The 18609-nt window shown below is 42.1% G+C and overlaps 2 protein-coding genes across 2 annotated transcripts in view; both read left to right on the forward strand.

The window, feature by feature from the left end:
• The window catches only part of LOC107219892 (cuticle protein 19.8), a 230372-nt gene that overhangs the window by 113546 nt on the left and 98217 nt on the right, over nucleotides 1-18609 (forward strand). The gene's annotated exons all lie outside the window — the stretch shown is intronic.
• Nucleotides 8429-11354, forward strand: LOC107219845. The gene is made up of 2 exons (XM_015658189.2): nucleotides 8429-8727; nucleotides 9314-11354. The coding sequence occupies exons 1-2, from the start codon at nucleotides 8526-8528 to the stop codon at nucleotides 10372-10374; spliced, it is 1263 nt and encodes a 420-aa protein (XP_015513675.2). The 5' UTR covers nucleotides 8429-8525; the 3' UTR covers nucleotides 10375-11354.

The following is an 18609-nucleotide window of genomic DNA, read 5'->3' on the forward strand; positions in this document are numbered from 1 at the left end:
TTGACATTGCGGTCTTTCTATTTTCTAATCTTTCCAATGTTTCCACATTGTCAAACTACTCGTTCGCCTCCACCAAACGGCACTCGATGTCTTGATCTAGAATACGTATAAGTATCACGATTTTTCACGAAAATTTTCTGCCAGTATAACCTAGTCTGCTTATAAGACCTTTGTAATCATTGTGTCAATATTGTTGATCGAATCTACAAGAACCGCAGGTGCAGGCTGCGGTGAATACGGCGCAGCGCTGTTTGAGTTCCTCGAAATGATTTCCGCTCTGCAATTCGACACACTAGTATCCTCGTGAGTTTACAATTCACTGGCTGACAATAGGGAAGATTGAATTTGTACAGCATATGTGACTGTTCCGTACAGAGGGTGTGGTTGACAACCTCTTCTCTTCTCGTGTCCTCCCCCATTCAGCCTCCGTGAATCTGACCTAAAGCCAGATTTTCTGCTCCCGTAGGATCGACATGAATTGCTGGCACGCGAACAAATTCCCGAATAAGTTCCAGGATAGCTCGCGGCCTCGCTTAGCATTCGTTGAATATGCAGTCGCGGAGAACTAAAGCCTGGTCTCTCGATATTCTGGAATTTACGGAATACTTTTCCTCTTTCAGCAATTTAGAGCCGAGGATTTGAAATTCGGTTGTTTATTAAAACGTAGAACCAGTACCACCGACTCTCCGAAGTCCTTCACATCGCTACATCGCGGAGAGTCAACCCTCACTAATTATTCCAACAAATTCAATTAGTAACGAAGGATACTTCGCTTATACTTCTTTGATTAATCCCTTCAAGCGCCTAAGCTTGCGAGGAATTTACTTTCTGCTTCGTATATTTAACGGAGTCGTTTTTTTCTTGTCAGTGATTAATGGAGATTGCCACGAAATAACTGTATTGTCCCCCTTCGCGTGCTACAGAATGTCGTATTTTCCCCGCTGTATTATTATGCGAAAAGCACCGTTTTGCAAAAAAGTACAAAAGTATTAAAACAGAAATTATTAAATAAAAAAATAAATAAATAAATGGGGATTTGTATATTTGCTCCTCAAGTCCTTCTTAGGGCACGATTAGCTTCTGTAGCAATTCCTACCGTCTGTACCAAAATAGTAATCATTGCTAAAACGATTTTTCCGTTCGGAGTGAATGTATATTTGACACGCGTACATCGATCCTGGGAGCATACCGTTAAATTTTGCAAGGGCAGAGTAGAAGGGAGGATGTTTCTTGTATATCACACCTAGGTGCATTGGCCTGAAGCTGCAGGGGGCGGGGCGGGTCTGGGAGTATTTATGTAAACGAGGCCTTACATTTTGTGGATTTTGTAAATTTTATATAGAATCTTGTAGCCAGATCAATAAATAGAAATTCATCGAAATGACCTGAGCGTCCCACGAGACTCGATCGGCCCCCTTTTCTCCTGTAGTATAGCTTTACGGTTAAATTTCCAATAAAACCAAAGTTATGCGTTCCGGTATCGAATGGTCTCATTTCAATAGCTTTCGCACCGGTCCACCTAGTCTTATTCCCTCCGGCGTTTATTTTGTATACATACCCCTATATGTATTATGTATATAGGCTACAAAATTGAACAAGCAAAGGCGAGGCAATCCACTTGTAAGTTCGGAAAATCTCTCAAAAGCTTTATCCTTGTTCTCAAAAAATAAAAGTAAAAAGCGGAGGCGACGGAACGAGATGATGACAAAAAGAATAGAAAAACACAAAAACGATAACTTATACCAGTGACGTGTACAAAACAAACCTTAATACGATCGTTTATATGCGCTGAAAAAATGTTAACGCGTTCTCGTGTCTGTTCGAACTCCGTTTTTCTGCCTTTTTATCTTGCAAACAAGTCCACCACGCGCATAATTCATTATTATGCACGATGCGACGGAATGAACAGTGAAACCTGTCACTCAAATTATTAACAAGAGATAAATAAACCAGCCACAGTTCGTACCGAGATACATGTACCGGAATTTTACTGTATTACATGGCATTAATATTTAACGACATTTGTATCGCGTCTTCGAATTAAGAGAAACTTCGATCTGACTAGTCGCGAATGCAGCTTCTCCCGTTTCGTGACTTTTGTCACCCCAAATGGAATTATGATTTCATTACACCGACCGCTATAGGGATGGGCACTTTGTGAGGGAGCCGGACGGCAAATGAAATAGTTTGTATCGGGTTCAGTTGTGACGGCGCGGCGTTATGATAGGGGATGCTGCCGGTTTGTATCTATGTGTATCTATGACACCCTGCCGAGGGTGCCGCGACACGCTTCGTAGTCTCTTCGCGCCAAGTGCAACGAATTAATTTTATTCCTAGGAGGCCGTTTTCATTCTGCAACGTGTCTGTAATCAAATTTGAACTGAAAGACGCGTGTCGACTGTCCGTCGAAATGGTGAAAATGTATTTACTGGCTGAGATTGCGTGTGATTCGTTTTCGTGAAAAAAGGATATAAATAATTTACAGTTGAGTGTCAATTTATGTAAGACCAGAAGCTGTTGTGAAAAATTTTAAGAGTAAAAGACACACGATGCAGGAAAATGATTGTTTCAGTACAACGTTCCGTTGCATTTGGATATTGACAATTTCGTATCTCTGTTTCACTTCACGAAATGTAAAACAGTAATGTTATTCAAGGGTGAGATGGTATGCGATTTGATAAAACTGCCTTCACGTTTGTGGGTTCGTAAAATGCGATGGCGTTGCCGAATTTGTGAGAAGCCGCGTTCCACTCTGAGTGAATTGGTTTTTCGAAAGTTTAAAAATTTCTTCGCCTTCGGATTTGTCACACAACCCTCGTAAAGTTATTCTCGAAGTTGTTGATAAAAATGATCGTACTCTGCAACTTTAACACACTAAAAAATTTCTTACGCCTAATGAGTTTCACGACTTTGTAAGTATAACGCATTGTTAGACACCCGCCCAGCTGCAAGTTCAATAGATCTTCTCTTATTTGCGTCAATCAATGTCGAACCTCGGTCTTACTTCACGAGAGAGATTAATTGACGTGCAACAGGTACAAAGCTGCAGCAAGCTGGAAAGACAACCAACGGAAATCTCGGCTCTAGAGGTATTTCCTAATCGTTGTTCCTGATGATAATATTCTCTGAAAGTGACTCCGAAATACTTCATTCGGCCGCTGTGCGTAATACAGAAATAAAAAATATTTAATGTGCGTGAATTTTCTGTGGCATGATTTTTTGGAACATTTTTGAAACAGATCTCGCACCCACACAGTAAATGATATCATCATTTTCGTTATAATCTGAGGTCAGTGTTTATCGGCACTACATAATCAAGCAGCGTGAAACGTGTTGATTTTCTTCGAGAGAAAGGAAGCGAGCAGCCCTTTCAATGATTCATGGGATAGAATGGGAGGCTGAGAATCTCCATCGGTGGACCGATTAGAAAAGTTTTCGATCAAATCCGAATCCATAAGCCAGGGTAGTTGTTTGCGGCGACGGTTCCCGTAATCGGATAATTCCGCTTATCCTTTGATTGATTGGACATCCTCCCATGACGTCACATCGATCCATCACCGATCAACCAATCGGGATACGCTAATGAACATGGATAATTAAATGCGCGGAGGATTACAGCTCACCCTCTCTCTCGCTCTCTTTATGCCCTCTATACATTCAACCGAATGTTTACCAAAGCGTAGTAGTCAACAGATTCAACAAACGCTGTGATTTCATACTCAATTTATTCACCCTGTGTGTAGCGTGTGTGTATTTAATTTTTTGCGATTACTTTTTTTTACACGTCTAAATCGAAAACGTGGAAACTCGTATTTTTTCGGCTCGAAAATAGCAAATCATACCGGGACGATTGAAGGTTATCCAAATTATTAATGCATTACGAGAGTCCGGCTGGAACTAGTTGGATATGACCATGGAATGGTTTTCAACATTTTCCACTTACGTCGCATACCTTTCAAAAGTTCAGATATCAGGCCTGATGCGAAACGTGACTTTGGTTAAATTGAATTTCATGGAAATATAACGTCCCCTAACTATGCCTTATCTTTGCCCTGCCTCTTCCATTCCTCATCTTCCATCTTCCCCTTTCACTCGTCCGGACCATCGACTGAGCGTTCCGTGAAGATGGTTTGATATTTTCTTTAGGGGAGGCGGGTGTTCTGGAAGGGTGGTGTTGTTTCGGAGGGATTTTCCCTGCGAAGATGACGGAAAGGGGTCCGGTAACACAGTTAGATCATCTCGCGGCGATAGGGACGAGTAATTGCTGGAGATGCCACCCTTCGCAGATTAATAAGCGAATCGGCCTTGAGAAGAAAGAATGGCAGCCGCGCGCTGGTGACGTTCTGAAATTTCTTGCGTTTACTCGAATTATCGCTAGCCAATTATGTACAATCGGAGAAAAAGTAGAGATCATGCTCTTCGACTAGAACAAGATTCGAGAAAAAAGAAATCGGTCTAATAACAGAGTTCACAGATTTATCAGAAAAGTATCGTCTACGGAATTACAATCTTTACAGGAAAGGTTTATTCTTGGACAAAGGTTTTTATACAACCACGAACATAAATTTTGCACTAATGAAAGCCGCCATCGCAAAAAATTATGCGTAATTAGCTCACACGTTTTTTGGAAATTCCGATTTATAAAAGTTTCTAAAACCTGTACCTACCTGTGGTGTAAGAATGTTACTTGTAGTGGGATTAATTATTGTAGAAATTAAGATTTAAAAATAACTTTTGAGATTACGGTATTCACTTGCTAATGATGCAAGACCAATAACGCTTCAAGCGGGGTAATTTTATCCATTTAGGGAATGCGGAATTGAAAAATTCCTGCGTTCAATAACAGGCTCATTATAGAATAACGATTAATTTGGGATGTATTATTTGATATGGTATTCAAGCTTGTTTCATTATCAAAGTTTCAATTCTATTTTCTTAATTCATCTCATACTGGCTGTGAAAATCTATGAACAGACCTCATTATTTCCACAAGTTTCTTGCAATCAAGCGTCAAGCTCGCGAATTTTAGCACAAAAGTATTCACCGAAACATTATTGTTAGTTCCATGTACAGCATAATCTATTTTGTTTATAATATGAATCCAACTCGAGAGATAGGGATGATTCTAAAGACTTTGAATTCAGTCATAATATTTTAATAACAATGAGTCATAATTGGTGTTCTCCGACAAGTTTCAGTGTGGATGGAATTTCAATCAATTATTTGATCCCAATGCAGCTGTGGTTGAATATTGTTTATTTTTACATCCATGACATGTACAAGAATATCTACAACTCCTTTTGCATCATTGCAGTGGCTATGTAAGGTGGAACACATACGCTGCAGGGCAGCGTTCGAATTACGATGTGAGTGTCATGTGTATAATTTAACTAATATTTTCTGCAAAGTTCATCGAGCTTTGGTTACCAGTTCTTTTAAAGACGATCTTGCCCGCGATGCTTCGTCGTACTTGTTTTTTTGTTAACAGCATGAAAAGCCACAAATCTGGTTGTATTATTTGTCAAGTCTTGAGAATCCAGAGATGATTCAAGCAGGCCATGAGCATCCCAAAGAACCACGGAGTACCCATAAACAGGTAGAGTCTAACAAAAAGGAAGTACTTTTTCTTCAGGGTATTAGTCTTGCTTCGATTCACAGTAGCGATGCTTTTTTGGACGGTGAAATTCTTCCAGGACGCGTACACAAACATGATATTGTTGAGGAATAGGGTGGCCAGAGGTACAAAGAAGAAGTACAAGTTGACCGTGATGTTCGGCCCTTCTCTGTACATCGTGTTGCCTGCTCTCAAACCCCGAATAACCGATTCCGCTGAGCATAGTTCCATGACTCCAGCCAAGAAAGTTGGCACCAGAGCCATTCCCCAGGCGAATATTTCGCACACGAGAAATCTGCGATTCTCTTCCCTCTCGCTGTTGTCGAATGATCCAATCAGCCGTCGGAACTATGTGATCACCAGGGTCATGTCGAAGCAGATAACATTCAACCAGAAAGCGGGTGCTAGGGTGAAGAATTGTAGACTTAACCACAAGAGAACCGTCAAGACGCCATTGAGTTCCCAGTGGCAAAGCGTGCATACGCCTGATATGGTCAAAGTGCATCCCATCATCATAAGGCAGGTGTTGTGTCGCAGAACTACGCGGTTGTAAGTCCAGCGATCTATGTAAGTCGCCGAAGATAGAGTAGGAGACAACAACTGTGAAGCATAGTACTACGTGAATAACATTGATGTGCATTACGATGTTCGCACCCCAGTAACTAACCTCTGTCAGTATCCCGTCACATCCTCTAGTAGTGTGATTCATCGTTGGAAGGCTTCGAATCATCTACATTCAGTTGATAACATTTTTCAGATGAAACCAAAGATTCCGTAAGATTTTCCATCGATCAGTCTTGGTTTTAGATGTCAGTTGCCGGTGTAGTGCCCTTGCCGATTGTGAAACAAATTACCAATTTCTTATTGACCTAACAAGAACGTTAAAAACGGTCGAGATGAATCCACATATTTTAGATTTTCACGAAAATTTGTCCACTGTCGCAAGACTTGTTACATAATTCTGTGATCGTTTTATCCAAATTTAGCGAAGCGAAGACTATAATTAGCATTACGTCCAGAAATAACTGTTACTTTATTACAAGTATTGCAAGCAGGCCATTTCACAATCAGATCTTTCCAAGACTTACTGATGAAAGCAGTCTTTCTACTACCGGTAGAAATATCTTAAGCTGGTTGTGTTATGCAGTAGCGGCAGTGGTTTTCGGGATTCCAGATAACTTCAACTACCATATAACGGAAATCGATGAAAGTGTTTTCTGTAATGATGCAACTGTCCAAGTTTTAATAGCTTCCAATTGTCGGCAGTGGCCATGCACTTACTTATACATATAACTTATTGTTAAATGTCCTTCCGTTTGCATTTTGAGAAAGTACCTCTCTAATGTGTAGATGTGAGTACGAGTCACCGAAAATTCTCCTCCAACTTCAAGGTCTGCCGCTGATAAATAACACAATATTTCTTAAAGAAGTGCGTAACACGAGTGTGTAACGATATCCCCGCCACACGACGAAATGTTAAAATGTTTTCATTCGTACGAACGAAATGTCTCTCGCAATCGTGACAGCTTATTGACTGTTGAACTTTAATTTGATGACCTACGAGAATGTTGAAGTAAGTGACTTTTGAAACTTGGAGAAATTGAACGGAAAAGATTAACCTGTGCACACGTATCGAAGCCGAACACCAATATTCCGTTCACGCGCAATTGTCAAAAAAAATAATACATCGTCGCTCGGGGCCGGGAAGACACCTTCCTACACAACGAATATTTTCAGCTTATAATGGCAGGTGCCATCTCTTACGAAATAATATGTTAAACATCGCGGAATAGACTGCACTATTAATAATATTGAAATGTGATCATCCACCGTGGGATTTTGATGATAAAATTACAGTGCTTTGTAGAGGAGCAATTATCCGCACGAATTAGAAGTTCGTCTTACGTAAAGAATACGATCGAATTTCTCTCTCAGATATTGTTTCATAGAATCGTTAGTTGCTGTAACATCAGAGTGATACAGTCTAAGCATTGGGTTAGTACGTTGGATCAGAAGGAAATTATGTATCCCGGGTTTTCTTTGGTACATGGTGAATTGCATCATAATTAATTGTACTTCCACTAACAATAAGTACATCTACGTTCACTGATAACAACAAATAAATAAGAAACTGCGGTACATGCATTTCTTGGGTTTGCGTTGCAGACAATGCAAGTAGGATAGTATCATTAACTTTTGCGGGCACTTGGTTTCCGCCCCGTTATTTTCTGCGGATAGTTCATATTAAGATAACAGAGATTGCATTGTACGATTACAGACCTGTAGAAGAAGAAAACATGAGATGTTCACACAAATGCGCAAAAGCTAATAAAGCTTATGTCATCAGCAAACCATCTACAAATTTTCTAGCTAACATGTCGACACGACGCAACCGTATAGGTTCGATTTGCCTATTTGGTAACCTCGGATAACAAAAAACATAATGCGTTTGACAGGCCAATGAATCCGAGCAGCAGACTGGTTTACTTACACAGAGAACAGAACACCGACGGTTAATAAAATACGCGATGATGTATACCGAGTGTCTCAAGACGCTCTGCTTACCGATGTCCAAAAAGTGGAACGGTGTGGTGGGCCACGATAACAATCGAATCTGAACTAACACGTGTAAAGGATGTTAAAGATCGACCCCACTACAGTATTCGAAGAGTGAGTCAACATTCAGTCCGTACTCACGCGTCATGGGCAACACCACATCTGACGCGAGTCTGTGTTTCCGTCTGAAAAATGAGGATTCCCGAGTAGTCACGCGTAGCTTGAAGTAACGGAGTGGGCTTGCAGTGAGGTATGCGGTTTCTTGTTTACGATTAGTATAGTTTTAGTCGAGCGTACGAGACGCGCGTGGAGTGGTTGGCACTGTCGGAGACAGTCCTATTAAATAATTGGTGACATGTTGACCACTCTCTCGCTCGTGTATTTTACCGTGCTACTTGTCGGTTCTTCAAGTGAAATCATTAAATGCTGCCCAAAAGGATACAGTTTCGGAAGGACTTTGAAATGCGTGATATCCGTATACAGCAACAGCGAATTCATCTTGAACGAGGCGAACTATGGCAATCAAACGGACTTCAATACCACCAGCTGCTATCGAAGTAAGTAAAGTTTCGCTCCATTATACTCACACCTACAGAAACTTAATCGGTAACAATAGCATTTAGTTTCCGACATAGAATTCTAATATTGCAATGAAATTTGAGTAAAATATTCTCTCACTTTAGTCAATCGGAGAGCAGTGAAGAATCTCAGGGGGTTAATATTATAGACTCAACGACTCTCATACGTTAAAAGATAATGTATTTAAATCCTCAATTTCCTTTTGTATTGAATGCGATTTGATATTTATAAAAATTAATAATTCTCTATTGATTTACGAATCTAATCTATTTTGGAACTATCGCTGCATGTACACTTGATTAAAGGGGGGGATCGAAGAAGACCGATAGAGAGACCTAGATACACTCTAAACTGCTCGGAAATAAATACTTTTTACAGAATAGAACAGGCTTGAGAACTATCGCATTACGACTGTGTAACTCGCTTCAATCTGTCTTGCATTTCATTAAATGACCTCTCGAAGTACCAGCCGACTATTATGAACGATAGAGTACTGGCAACTAATTATTATTGGTCACGAATTGGCGGTTAAAATAAATAGAAACATTAACTTGGATTTTAAAGGTGGCGAAAGCGTGAACGACATACAAGCTGCTGACTTGGAATATGCCCGAAACCTAACGGAAGTGGATATGTGCATGGATGTCGATGATCGCAACGGTACAGTCTACGTGAAGTCATGCCCAGTGGATTGGAGAGAGCGGCCGAAAAGATGCGACGGTGTTTTCACTCCCATATTCCCCTGGGGTGCGAGTATAGTGATTGGCGCGTATTTAATTCACGGCATTCCTTTCGTCATCGTCGTCGTTCTGTGCATCCTCGACCCCGAACTTCGCAATCGCGCCTACGACAAAGCCGTACTGAGCTGTTGCATCTGCCAAGTTTGCATCGCGGTAGTTCTATCTGTAATGGGATATTTCTTTTTATGTTACGAGCTTCTGAGACCAACTTGGTTGTACATAGTGTTCGGGTTGATGCTGCAGTTCACAACGATAGGTGCCGTCTGTTGGTTGAACGTCATATGCTTGGAAATGACCTTGGCCATCACCAGATTGAGGTGGAGACACGGCAACGACATGACAGGGTCTGTGGAAGCCCGGAAGTCCTTCAAGTATGCGGCCTATGTGTGGGGCTCCAGTTCCGTGTTTACTGCCATCACCTGCTTCATTGAACTCTGTCCATGGATACCAACAACGTCAGTGCTGAAGCCGAATTTCGAGAGCGTCTACGACGGGGTGAATTATAAAGTGATCTTTTACGTTGGCTTGGCACCTGTGATCACCTTCATCCTTAACAACGTTCTCTTCATCTACACTACGTACAAGGTCATCAATATCCGAAAATCAACCGTCGTCGCAAGTGAAAACAACAGGAAGACGAAAAAGAAGTACTTCATGTACTTGAGGCTGTACCTCGTGATGGATGCTCCGTCGATTATCGGAGTCATATCATCAATCTATCCTGAGATCTGGGTTCTAAAGTTTATCAGAATGATCCAGCCGATATCAATGCTCCTTGCCATATTACCGCAGAAGAAGTTCTGCCGAGCATTGCGATGCTCCCCCGCTGAAAAACCTGCTGTTGTCTCACAGAAAAGAAATGTCAAGGGCGAAACGTCGTGTTGAATTTTTATACCCTGAAGATTCATTTACATGCGACTTTTATTAATTTTCTTCATTTTTCACATTATCATTTTTTATTATCAAATAATTTTTTTTTTCAACGCGTGTATCTCACAAAATCAGAAACTCGCCAGGAAAGAATGCCCTGCAACCAGTCTTCAATTTCAATAATGTCGTCATGTCTTGGTGCAATTGAAATTCACCATTATGCATCGAATAACTGTGTATCGTGTGGAAATTTGATTGCGATAGTGTCACATCCTCGACGCTCTCTACCCCTAGATATTAGATACATTCTAAATTGTTTCATAACTTTTCTTGATATCATGCAATTTTGTTTAATTTTCTCAAATCGTCTGCGCGGTTGGTCCTTTTTCCCGGTGCGTCAGAGGGATTCTTTAAATATTCGCTGATGACTAAATAAATGCCCAAATACACTGAAAGGTATTTTCGAGGACAAAACACCTGACATGCACACGCAGTGCAATAAAACCATCCATCAAATATTATCTGTTTTGGGTAGGATGTCGCAATATTAGAAAAGGTTATCTTTGTATATATGTTTCAAGTACGATAATTTTTACCTGCAACTATGAGAAAAGTCGTAGTGGATGTAACTCAGCCGTTGCACTGGACCCAGAGGGCAGGGGTAGTTCAGGGCGGATAAAAAGGCCCAAAATAATATCTATACATACTTGAAACTTCCCCATTGGCCTAACTTCTGTATAGATGAAAGAAGCCAATCTGGAGGAACGGTAGAAAACCGCATGCTAAATAATGAACTCAGAAGAGAGTTGCATTATGCAGAATCAAGACTGTTCTTCAAAACCTTCTGATCGAGGCAATTGATCGAGAACCTTTTAAGCAGTCAGTTCAAAACCATTATGAGAACAGAGTGGTTCATAAAATCTCTTAGAATTAAGACAGGTAAAATAACTGAAGAAATTCCGTAGTTCTCTTTTATTTGAATATCATCATTTTAATAACAATATTCAATTATTTTAATTTTTACGTAGTTTAAATTTGAATTAACTTAACTATTATATTTGATCTATTTTGTGAGGCAACCAAATTAATTACCTTCAAATCATTTCATCCATTTAGATCGAGATAATAATTCAGTTGTTGCAACCAGAGTAATCGTGCTTAAATATTGTCAATTCATATCATATCATATTATATCTAGTCACCGTCGAGCACTCAGAGCCATCCTTAGCCTGAATCCTCAAGATCAACGAAAGGCAAGTGAAAACTTTTATTTCGAAAGCGCAACCAAGAGAAGAAAACACGTTAATCTCAAGTAAATTGAGTTTGGAAATTTTGTCCTTGTACGAGCGCTAATGTATGGCAAGTTTTGGTTTTCCCTAAATAAATAATAGCCAACCGAAATCCAGCCAATAACAATAATCAAATGAAGTTGCACATCGCATTTGAACACGTCATCTTTCGAAATGCCAAATATTGGATGTACGAGAATCTGGATCTGAGATCGGTACCGCCCTAATACCCAGATCATCACACTGATATTCATCAACACGCCGCGGACTTCCTCATATCTACTCTCCTTGTACCGACGCATGACGTGCATCACCTCTTCAAGTCTCTAGTCTAACCTCAAATAAGCAAAGCATCGTTCCGAGTTTACGTATTAGGGTCGTAATGTCAATTGCCAAAATTTCGAAGCAGGTCAAAAAGTTTATCTACTAAATAAAACGCGATCTAAATTTGACGATCATTGCAAAGGGGTGTATGCCATCAAACGTTCACAAAACAAAAATTAAATTCCTATCTCTGCCCAAATGACCCGACCTCTCGTGTCACACTTTCCGGTAGAAGTATTACTTCCTCGAACAACCTATGTACGGCTAGTACATCTGAAATGACCCTTAAAACTTCGAAACATTCCCAATCGCAAAGAAGTAACGTGCACCATTTCACTAGTAGTCTAGGTTATGGTGTAATCGGCCTCGCGTCTCTCTTACAATTAGTATTTTTTTCTGTTTCAAATCTCATAAGCGTACACCATATTAGCAATTAGCTATATTTTATTAGGTGCGTTTACAACGATAAATATTCTTTCATTGCCTTATTCTACCGGAATACTTTGCAACCATAACATGAAGATGTGCATATTATTTGTGATTATCTGTTTGTCAAACTCTTTCTCAACGTAATTGAAGTAAATCTTGAAGTGAATAAGAGCGCGATTAAACTAAAGTTCCGTATTTTCCGCAATGATTCCTCAACCGTACGAACTGCTCATCAATCTCCAGTGTTAAGTACCTACTCTGTTTCTTATAAGTAACTTATACATGGTTTTGATAAAATAAACCGGCAAAGAGCTGTTGAATAATTGCGGTGGTGATTTCCTCCATACGGTTAAATTTACCTATAACTTTAAAAGAGCATGACATCATAAGGAGTGCGCTGTGAGAAACCAAACGAATGATAGCTCGTTCGAAGGCCAAAGTGAACGCGTGTAACTCGTTTCAGATGACTTTCCTGATAACTTTAGATGAACTGAGGAGCACTGTATACGGCAGGGATACCGGTTCTCATCCGTCATTTGAACCAGGCTACAACCCAGGTGTGAGAAAATTGAATTCAGCTAGAGATTGGATTGAAATTGGTAGTTCCTCGATGCTCCTATATCGAAATGAATTGGGCCCGTCCAAAAGTCCGTATGCTGTTAGTTGAGGCGATTGGTGAACTTTAAGCAAATCGGAAAACACCGCTGGATGTGCGCCTCGTATAGTTTTCCCACTCCGCTAACAAACCAACCATCGGGAATTGAACTCCACCAGCGAACGAGAGAGAATGGGGAAAGTTTCCTTCTTGATAAAACGAGTGTAGAAGCCGGAGTCGTGGGGGGGAAGAAACGGAGTTCGAGAGGCGGAGTTGCGGGCTGAAGAGCCAGGCAGGGAAATGCGTGGATTTCAAGGGGTTGGGGCGCCGAAGAGAAAATTGAAAATCGAATCAGCGGGCAAATCGGATTACCCCGCCGACTCCCGCGTTCTTCCTCCTGTACCCTCGCAGTATAGGCGGTCGGTTATCATCATCGAGTCTTGAACTGTACGCCCCCTGAGAAAGGAATCGAATCATTTACGTGTCGTGGACCAGCCGTGATACTTTTGCCGGGTGTTTCCGGACACCCCATTGAGAGATTTTCCAAATAATCCTGTTCCGAGTTTCGTTAATCTCGAAACGACTCTCACCGTTCGGCTCCAAGGGTTGATTGCGAAATCAGTGATTTAAATCTCGGCCAAGAAAGAGGCGGGTGCATTCGATCGACCCGAACACACGTATATACTCATTGAAAACCCTTGAACCTCTTAATTGCTGCTACTGCCACAACGTACAACCGAGCGAACCTTGGGTTCGTTCTTTTTCAAAAGGTTCCTTCCAAATTACTTCCTGGGTCGCCTCAATCTATCATCTTCAGCGGCAGTGCCGGTGGCTTTCCTAAAATAACCTTTTATTTTCTTCCCTCACTCCTCGCGTTCCTTTCCCTCTTCTCCCTTGTCTGCTGCCGCAGAGCCCAAGGTATCTCTCGTGGGTCTTGAGGTCGTACTCCTTCTCGTCGTCATCCCAGAGCTGGTGAAAAGATCCGCGGTGCTTCTCTCGGGAGACGCCACCTATAAGTAGGTGACGTGAAAATAATTTCATGGTTCCTACCCCCGTCCAAAGAGTGACGAGACTGTAACGAACAAACAAAACCACGACCGTTTCCTCCACTGATCCGTTCTCTCATTGTCAGACCTGCGATCTCCCAGCTTCGAGATGAATTATAATTATAAGCTCGGCCGAAATCGTTGTGATAAACGTAAACCGTCGGTTTCTCCATTTCGTTTCACAGCTTTCGATAACAACGCGAGTATTGCCTCACTCGAGCAGCTTCCCTCAGGTGTAAACTCAGATAAATACCGTGTAAATACTCATCCGGCCCTTTTGATGCTCGGTGCAAATACCAGCAGCTCAGACGAAATGACAAAAGGCGGAGGACTTCAATCGTCACTCGAACACCGGCAGTTAGAATCTTGGTGAGAATTTCATTGGCCCGATTGGCTCCATTGGCTACGTACCCCGCGTTTCCGCTGGCAGCTCGACGCTCTTCAGGTTAGCGTTAACGCGAGCGGCAACCCCCTTAGCTTTCGAGGCGTCAACCGGAAAATTAAAGTGGTCCTTCGCCCGACGCTCTCATTGGATCTCCCGGCGTGGAACCTCTTAATATTCATAACTCGGTAAAGAGAAGACAATTATTTTTCTGTAAGAAGCGACTGATGTATCCAAGTTTTATAGGAAGAGTGAAAGAGGAGGAATGAAAAAAAGGTGGATTTAAAAATTGCATAATTCTTTCGCCGTCTTCCGTCGTCCCTGCGTTATATATTGAAGCAGGTATATATAAGGAGTTGAAAGTTTCCAAAGTAGAAGCCGGGACGTGGGGAAGGAAGTTCAAATTAACTTCGGTCACGTAAATCATCCGAGGGCGTCGAGATCGCAATTCTTACTGGTGAATTTGCTCGTGAATTGAGAACAGTGGAGACGACCCCTCGAGTCCGGTTCGCAAAAGCTGTTACAAGCCTCGAGAGGTGTCAAAAAGAAGTCGAGGGAAGTAGAATTACTTCGCCATTTATCAGTTCGACTCTCGTTATCTTTTTCTCGCTGCCGGCCGGCTGGGCTACAAACACGGAAACGATCCGTCTTCATTCCCGAGAGGAACGAAGGATCGACTATTTGTAATTAGATGAAAAGATCAGCTGAGAGTTCAGCAATGCTATGAGCCAAACCAACAAGAATTTTGCCACATTCCGGTGCACGCGATTCTCCGATGAGATCGAGTAATGCTTTTCATTCGCTCTTCGCGAACTTGCGTCAGACTTCCTTTATAAACTTTTCGGAAGTGTTCTAGTACTCTACCGAAGAATAATAGCATTGATCAGCTTTATCTCTCTCTCACTCTCACTCGCCCTCTCTCCTTAATAAATCTAATTCCGAATCTGAATCTGAATATCTTTCTTTCTTCCTGTCTTTCTTTTCGATGTTTGAAAATAAAACGATTTCAAAACTTTCCCGATTCTATCCGACTTAATATAATTCGATCAATTCTGCCGACGCTGCATCACTGCGAGGACGATTCATCTCTCTTATTATTTTTCCTCTGCACACCTACGCGACGTCCCGCGGGGCGGACGACGTGCACAAGGCACAGAAATTCGCCAAGAGGCGAGAACCACGTTTTCCACGTTCCCCTATAGCCGCAGGCTTGGGTATATTGCGATAGTTTATAACCCTGGAGATAGGGAACACACTTTTCTGCATACGGGCTTACCCCTTATATGACAGGCCAATTCTCAACTTTTTACTGCAGAGAATTGCGAAGCGGGTGCTAAGACTCTGGTCGTGCGAAAGAAATTGGCAAGCAGCTTCACCCTCGAGTTGTTCGCAGGTCACGAATGCTTTGTCAATTAATATCAAACTACACTCGCTGAATCGGAACCTTTGAAGAAAAGCCAGACATATCTGACATCTTGACTTGTGTGATCGCTTTGTTAATAAATATTTCCACATACATGAAACGGTAGGTTTTATCGTTGGTATAATATTACATAGAATTGCGGAAGTTATTCGAAGAGTTCCATCACTGCAGCTGGTTTCGTATTATCTCGAGATTTTGTTTCATTTTTCACGCGTGCAGGACACGTTGAAGATATCGCGCGATAAATGATCCTGTTGAAGACGAGGGCGAGAGGAAAAATATGGGAAAAGGGAGTGGCTTGCTATTTTTCATGCCGGTAAAACAATTAATTTCGCAAGATCTTGGTAGAGTCCATAGCTCTTGCCGTTGGTATATTAAATCACGTTGGAAATGATGCCACAGAAGGGTCGAGAGGAGGAAGAAGAGAGGACGAGAATGAGAAAATCTCGAGCGAGAAGGGAAAGAAAATGAAAGGTGAATGAAATTTTTTGGAACGAGGTCAGAGATCCGGAGACATGGAGCGCCTCAGAGATTGGACAGATGTAGGTGCGCGGATCGGCATGAGGCGTAGGCGGGGAGGGAGACGAAAAGGGAGGAGAGGACAACGGAAAGAGAATAAAAAAAAAAAAATCAAAGATCACATGTAAAGCAGCAATTATTTTAGTCGTAAATTTACATTGGGACAGGCGACAGTTTTATTGGTCCCTAAATTTGTCGAACCTTATCCCATTTCGCTCGAGAGAAAGGAACGAATTCGAATTTATTCCAACTCTAATGGCCGGGCATTCGTCCCCGATCCGCCTACCCTGTGGGGATAGTTCAAACTATTCAATCCATTCGAATTTAACCAAACGAGATTGAGAGATAAAAGAAATAGGAATTTAAGCATTTCCTCCCCCCTCCTTCTCTTTCGCCGCCTGCGATACTTTCGTGTACAGGCGAGAAGAGAAGATAAGATTATCGAATCGGCGATAAAAGGGGCGACGTTTATTCGCTTCGTACCCATGAGTTTCCTATCCAAAATTTTTCTCACACCCGACCCGAAGCGTCTGACGATTGCGGAACATCTCTCCTCGAACATCCATGAACGTGCGAATCTGTATGTACGATAATCTTGACGATCAAAAAGGTTCGATCTCAGTGTGCAGGGCGTGCAGTCGACCGGGCTGGGTAAAGTCAGTAGACGAGGAATAAGAAATGAAGTCAACATCTCCAGGGTGACGGATTTGTGCGCTTTACACTCGCTGCGAGCTGCATCTAGTTGATTGAAAGATTCGTGTTCCCGTATCCACAAATGTGGCCAAAAGAAGCTCGGATAAAACTGATGGGACGTGATGCAATAAAAAATTGCCACTGATAGTAAAAGATATCGCCTCTTCAAATGACGAGCAACGAAGTTTAATATATAGGAAGAATATCGTTTCAATACCGTATTCACTTTGCTTTAAATCTAACCAATCTGTCGGAAGTTGAATCTGTGTATTTAAACATTGTCAAAATCGATTTGTACCGAACCGTTTTTTCATCCACATGGTTTAGTGAGATATTTTCCGAATGGCTGAACTGATAACTCGCGCGTTTCTTGGCGACGTAGAATAGGAACCTTGTCTACTGTAAAGAGGACGTTTTATTCGCGCCAAGTTTGCGCCCATCCGTTTGGTATTCACCTCGCAAGGTAGCTACGGCGGCATCGTCTACATCGACGTGTAACACAATGGCGAGACAACGAACCGAAAAAATAACCGATCCAGAACACAACGCATCTCGAATGTGAAAGTGCGTTTTAGTCCGCAGGTTCATCCGTGCGTGGTTCGATGACGCTGAGTTGCAACAATATTCTTGCTTCGTTTGTATTTTCCGGTAATCGACTAATGTAAGTCCAGAAGTTCTCACCTATATGCGAGACCAGTATTCTCGGAGTAAGTTTTACACTGACAGTAGCAAGTGACGAACTACAGTGGATCCTGTCAGCCCTACATTTTTTATGGTTGTTAATTATTTCGGAGTGCGAGGGTCCATCTAGCTCGGTAACAAGAATCTCTGGGACGACAAAGCCTTGTTTAACACGGGACCGACATTGGCTTGACTGCAATAAAGATGCCATTATGATTGGAGGAGGTATCGAGAGAAGGAGAATAAGGGACACGGGTTTTGCTCTATCGCGAGTCATCGAGGCCTCGCGTAACGCCCTTCACCCCATCGAAAAGGATTTTGGCGAACTATTTATTTCTGAGGGAATTCCCGGCCCACCTCTCTGGGAATATAAGCCGACTCGAGAGTTCTTTCGGTGTTTTGGAAGGGCAAAGTTTCCACTTGGTTTAACCCGCGGGCCAGCTGGGTCGATCGGTTTTTATGTAATCGCCGGACTCTGCATTCCACGCCAGCCACTCGATATCAGGGTTAACGGCGAGACGCTGCAAAAGGCGGTTGGGGCCGACATTAATCGACGTTAGATCGACTGTTCCTCGATCCCATTGCCGGACCTGATAAGGATAGCCTCGACAGTTTACGCGGGGCTTTTGCCACCGAGCGATTCTCGCTCGACATCGCACGATGCAGATCTCAATATCATTATACGAGACCCGCCGGTGATATCCGCAGCATCGAGTCACATCACGAGATCAAATTCTACCGGCGTTACATGCCACCGAATTTGAATACATCGCATGGCGGCGGGTGACGAGGAGAGAGATCCGAGCCGAGTGCAAACCCCCTTGAAAACGTTCTTTGAAATCTTCCTTGCCTTGAATCGTTGAATGTTA

The sequence above is a fragment of the Neodiprion lecontei genome, chromosome 4 (genome assembly GCF_021901455.1).
Source record: "Neodiprion lecontei isolate iyNeoLeco1 chromosome 4, iyNeoLeco1.1, whole genome shotgun sequence".
Taxonomy (NCBI): Eukaryota; Metazoa; Arthropoda; class Insecta; order Hymenoptera; family Diprionidae; genus Neodiprion; species Neodiprion lecontei.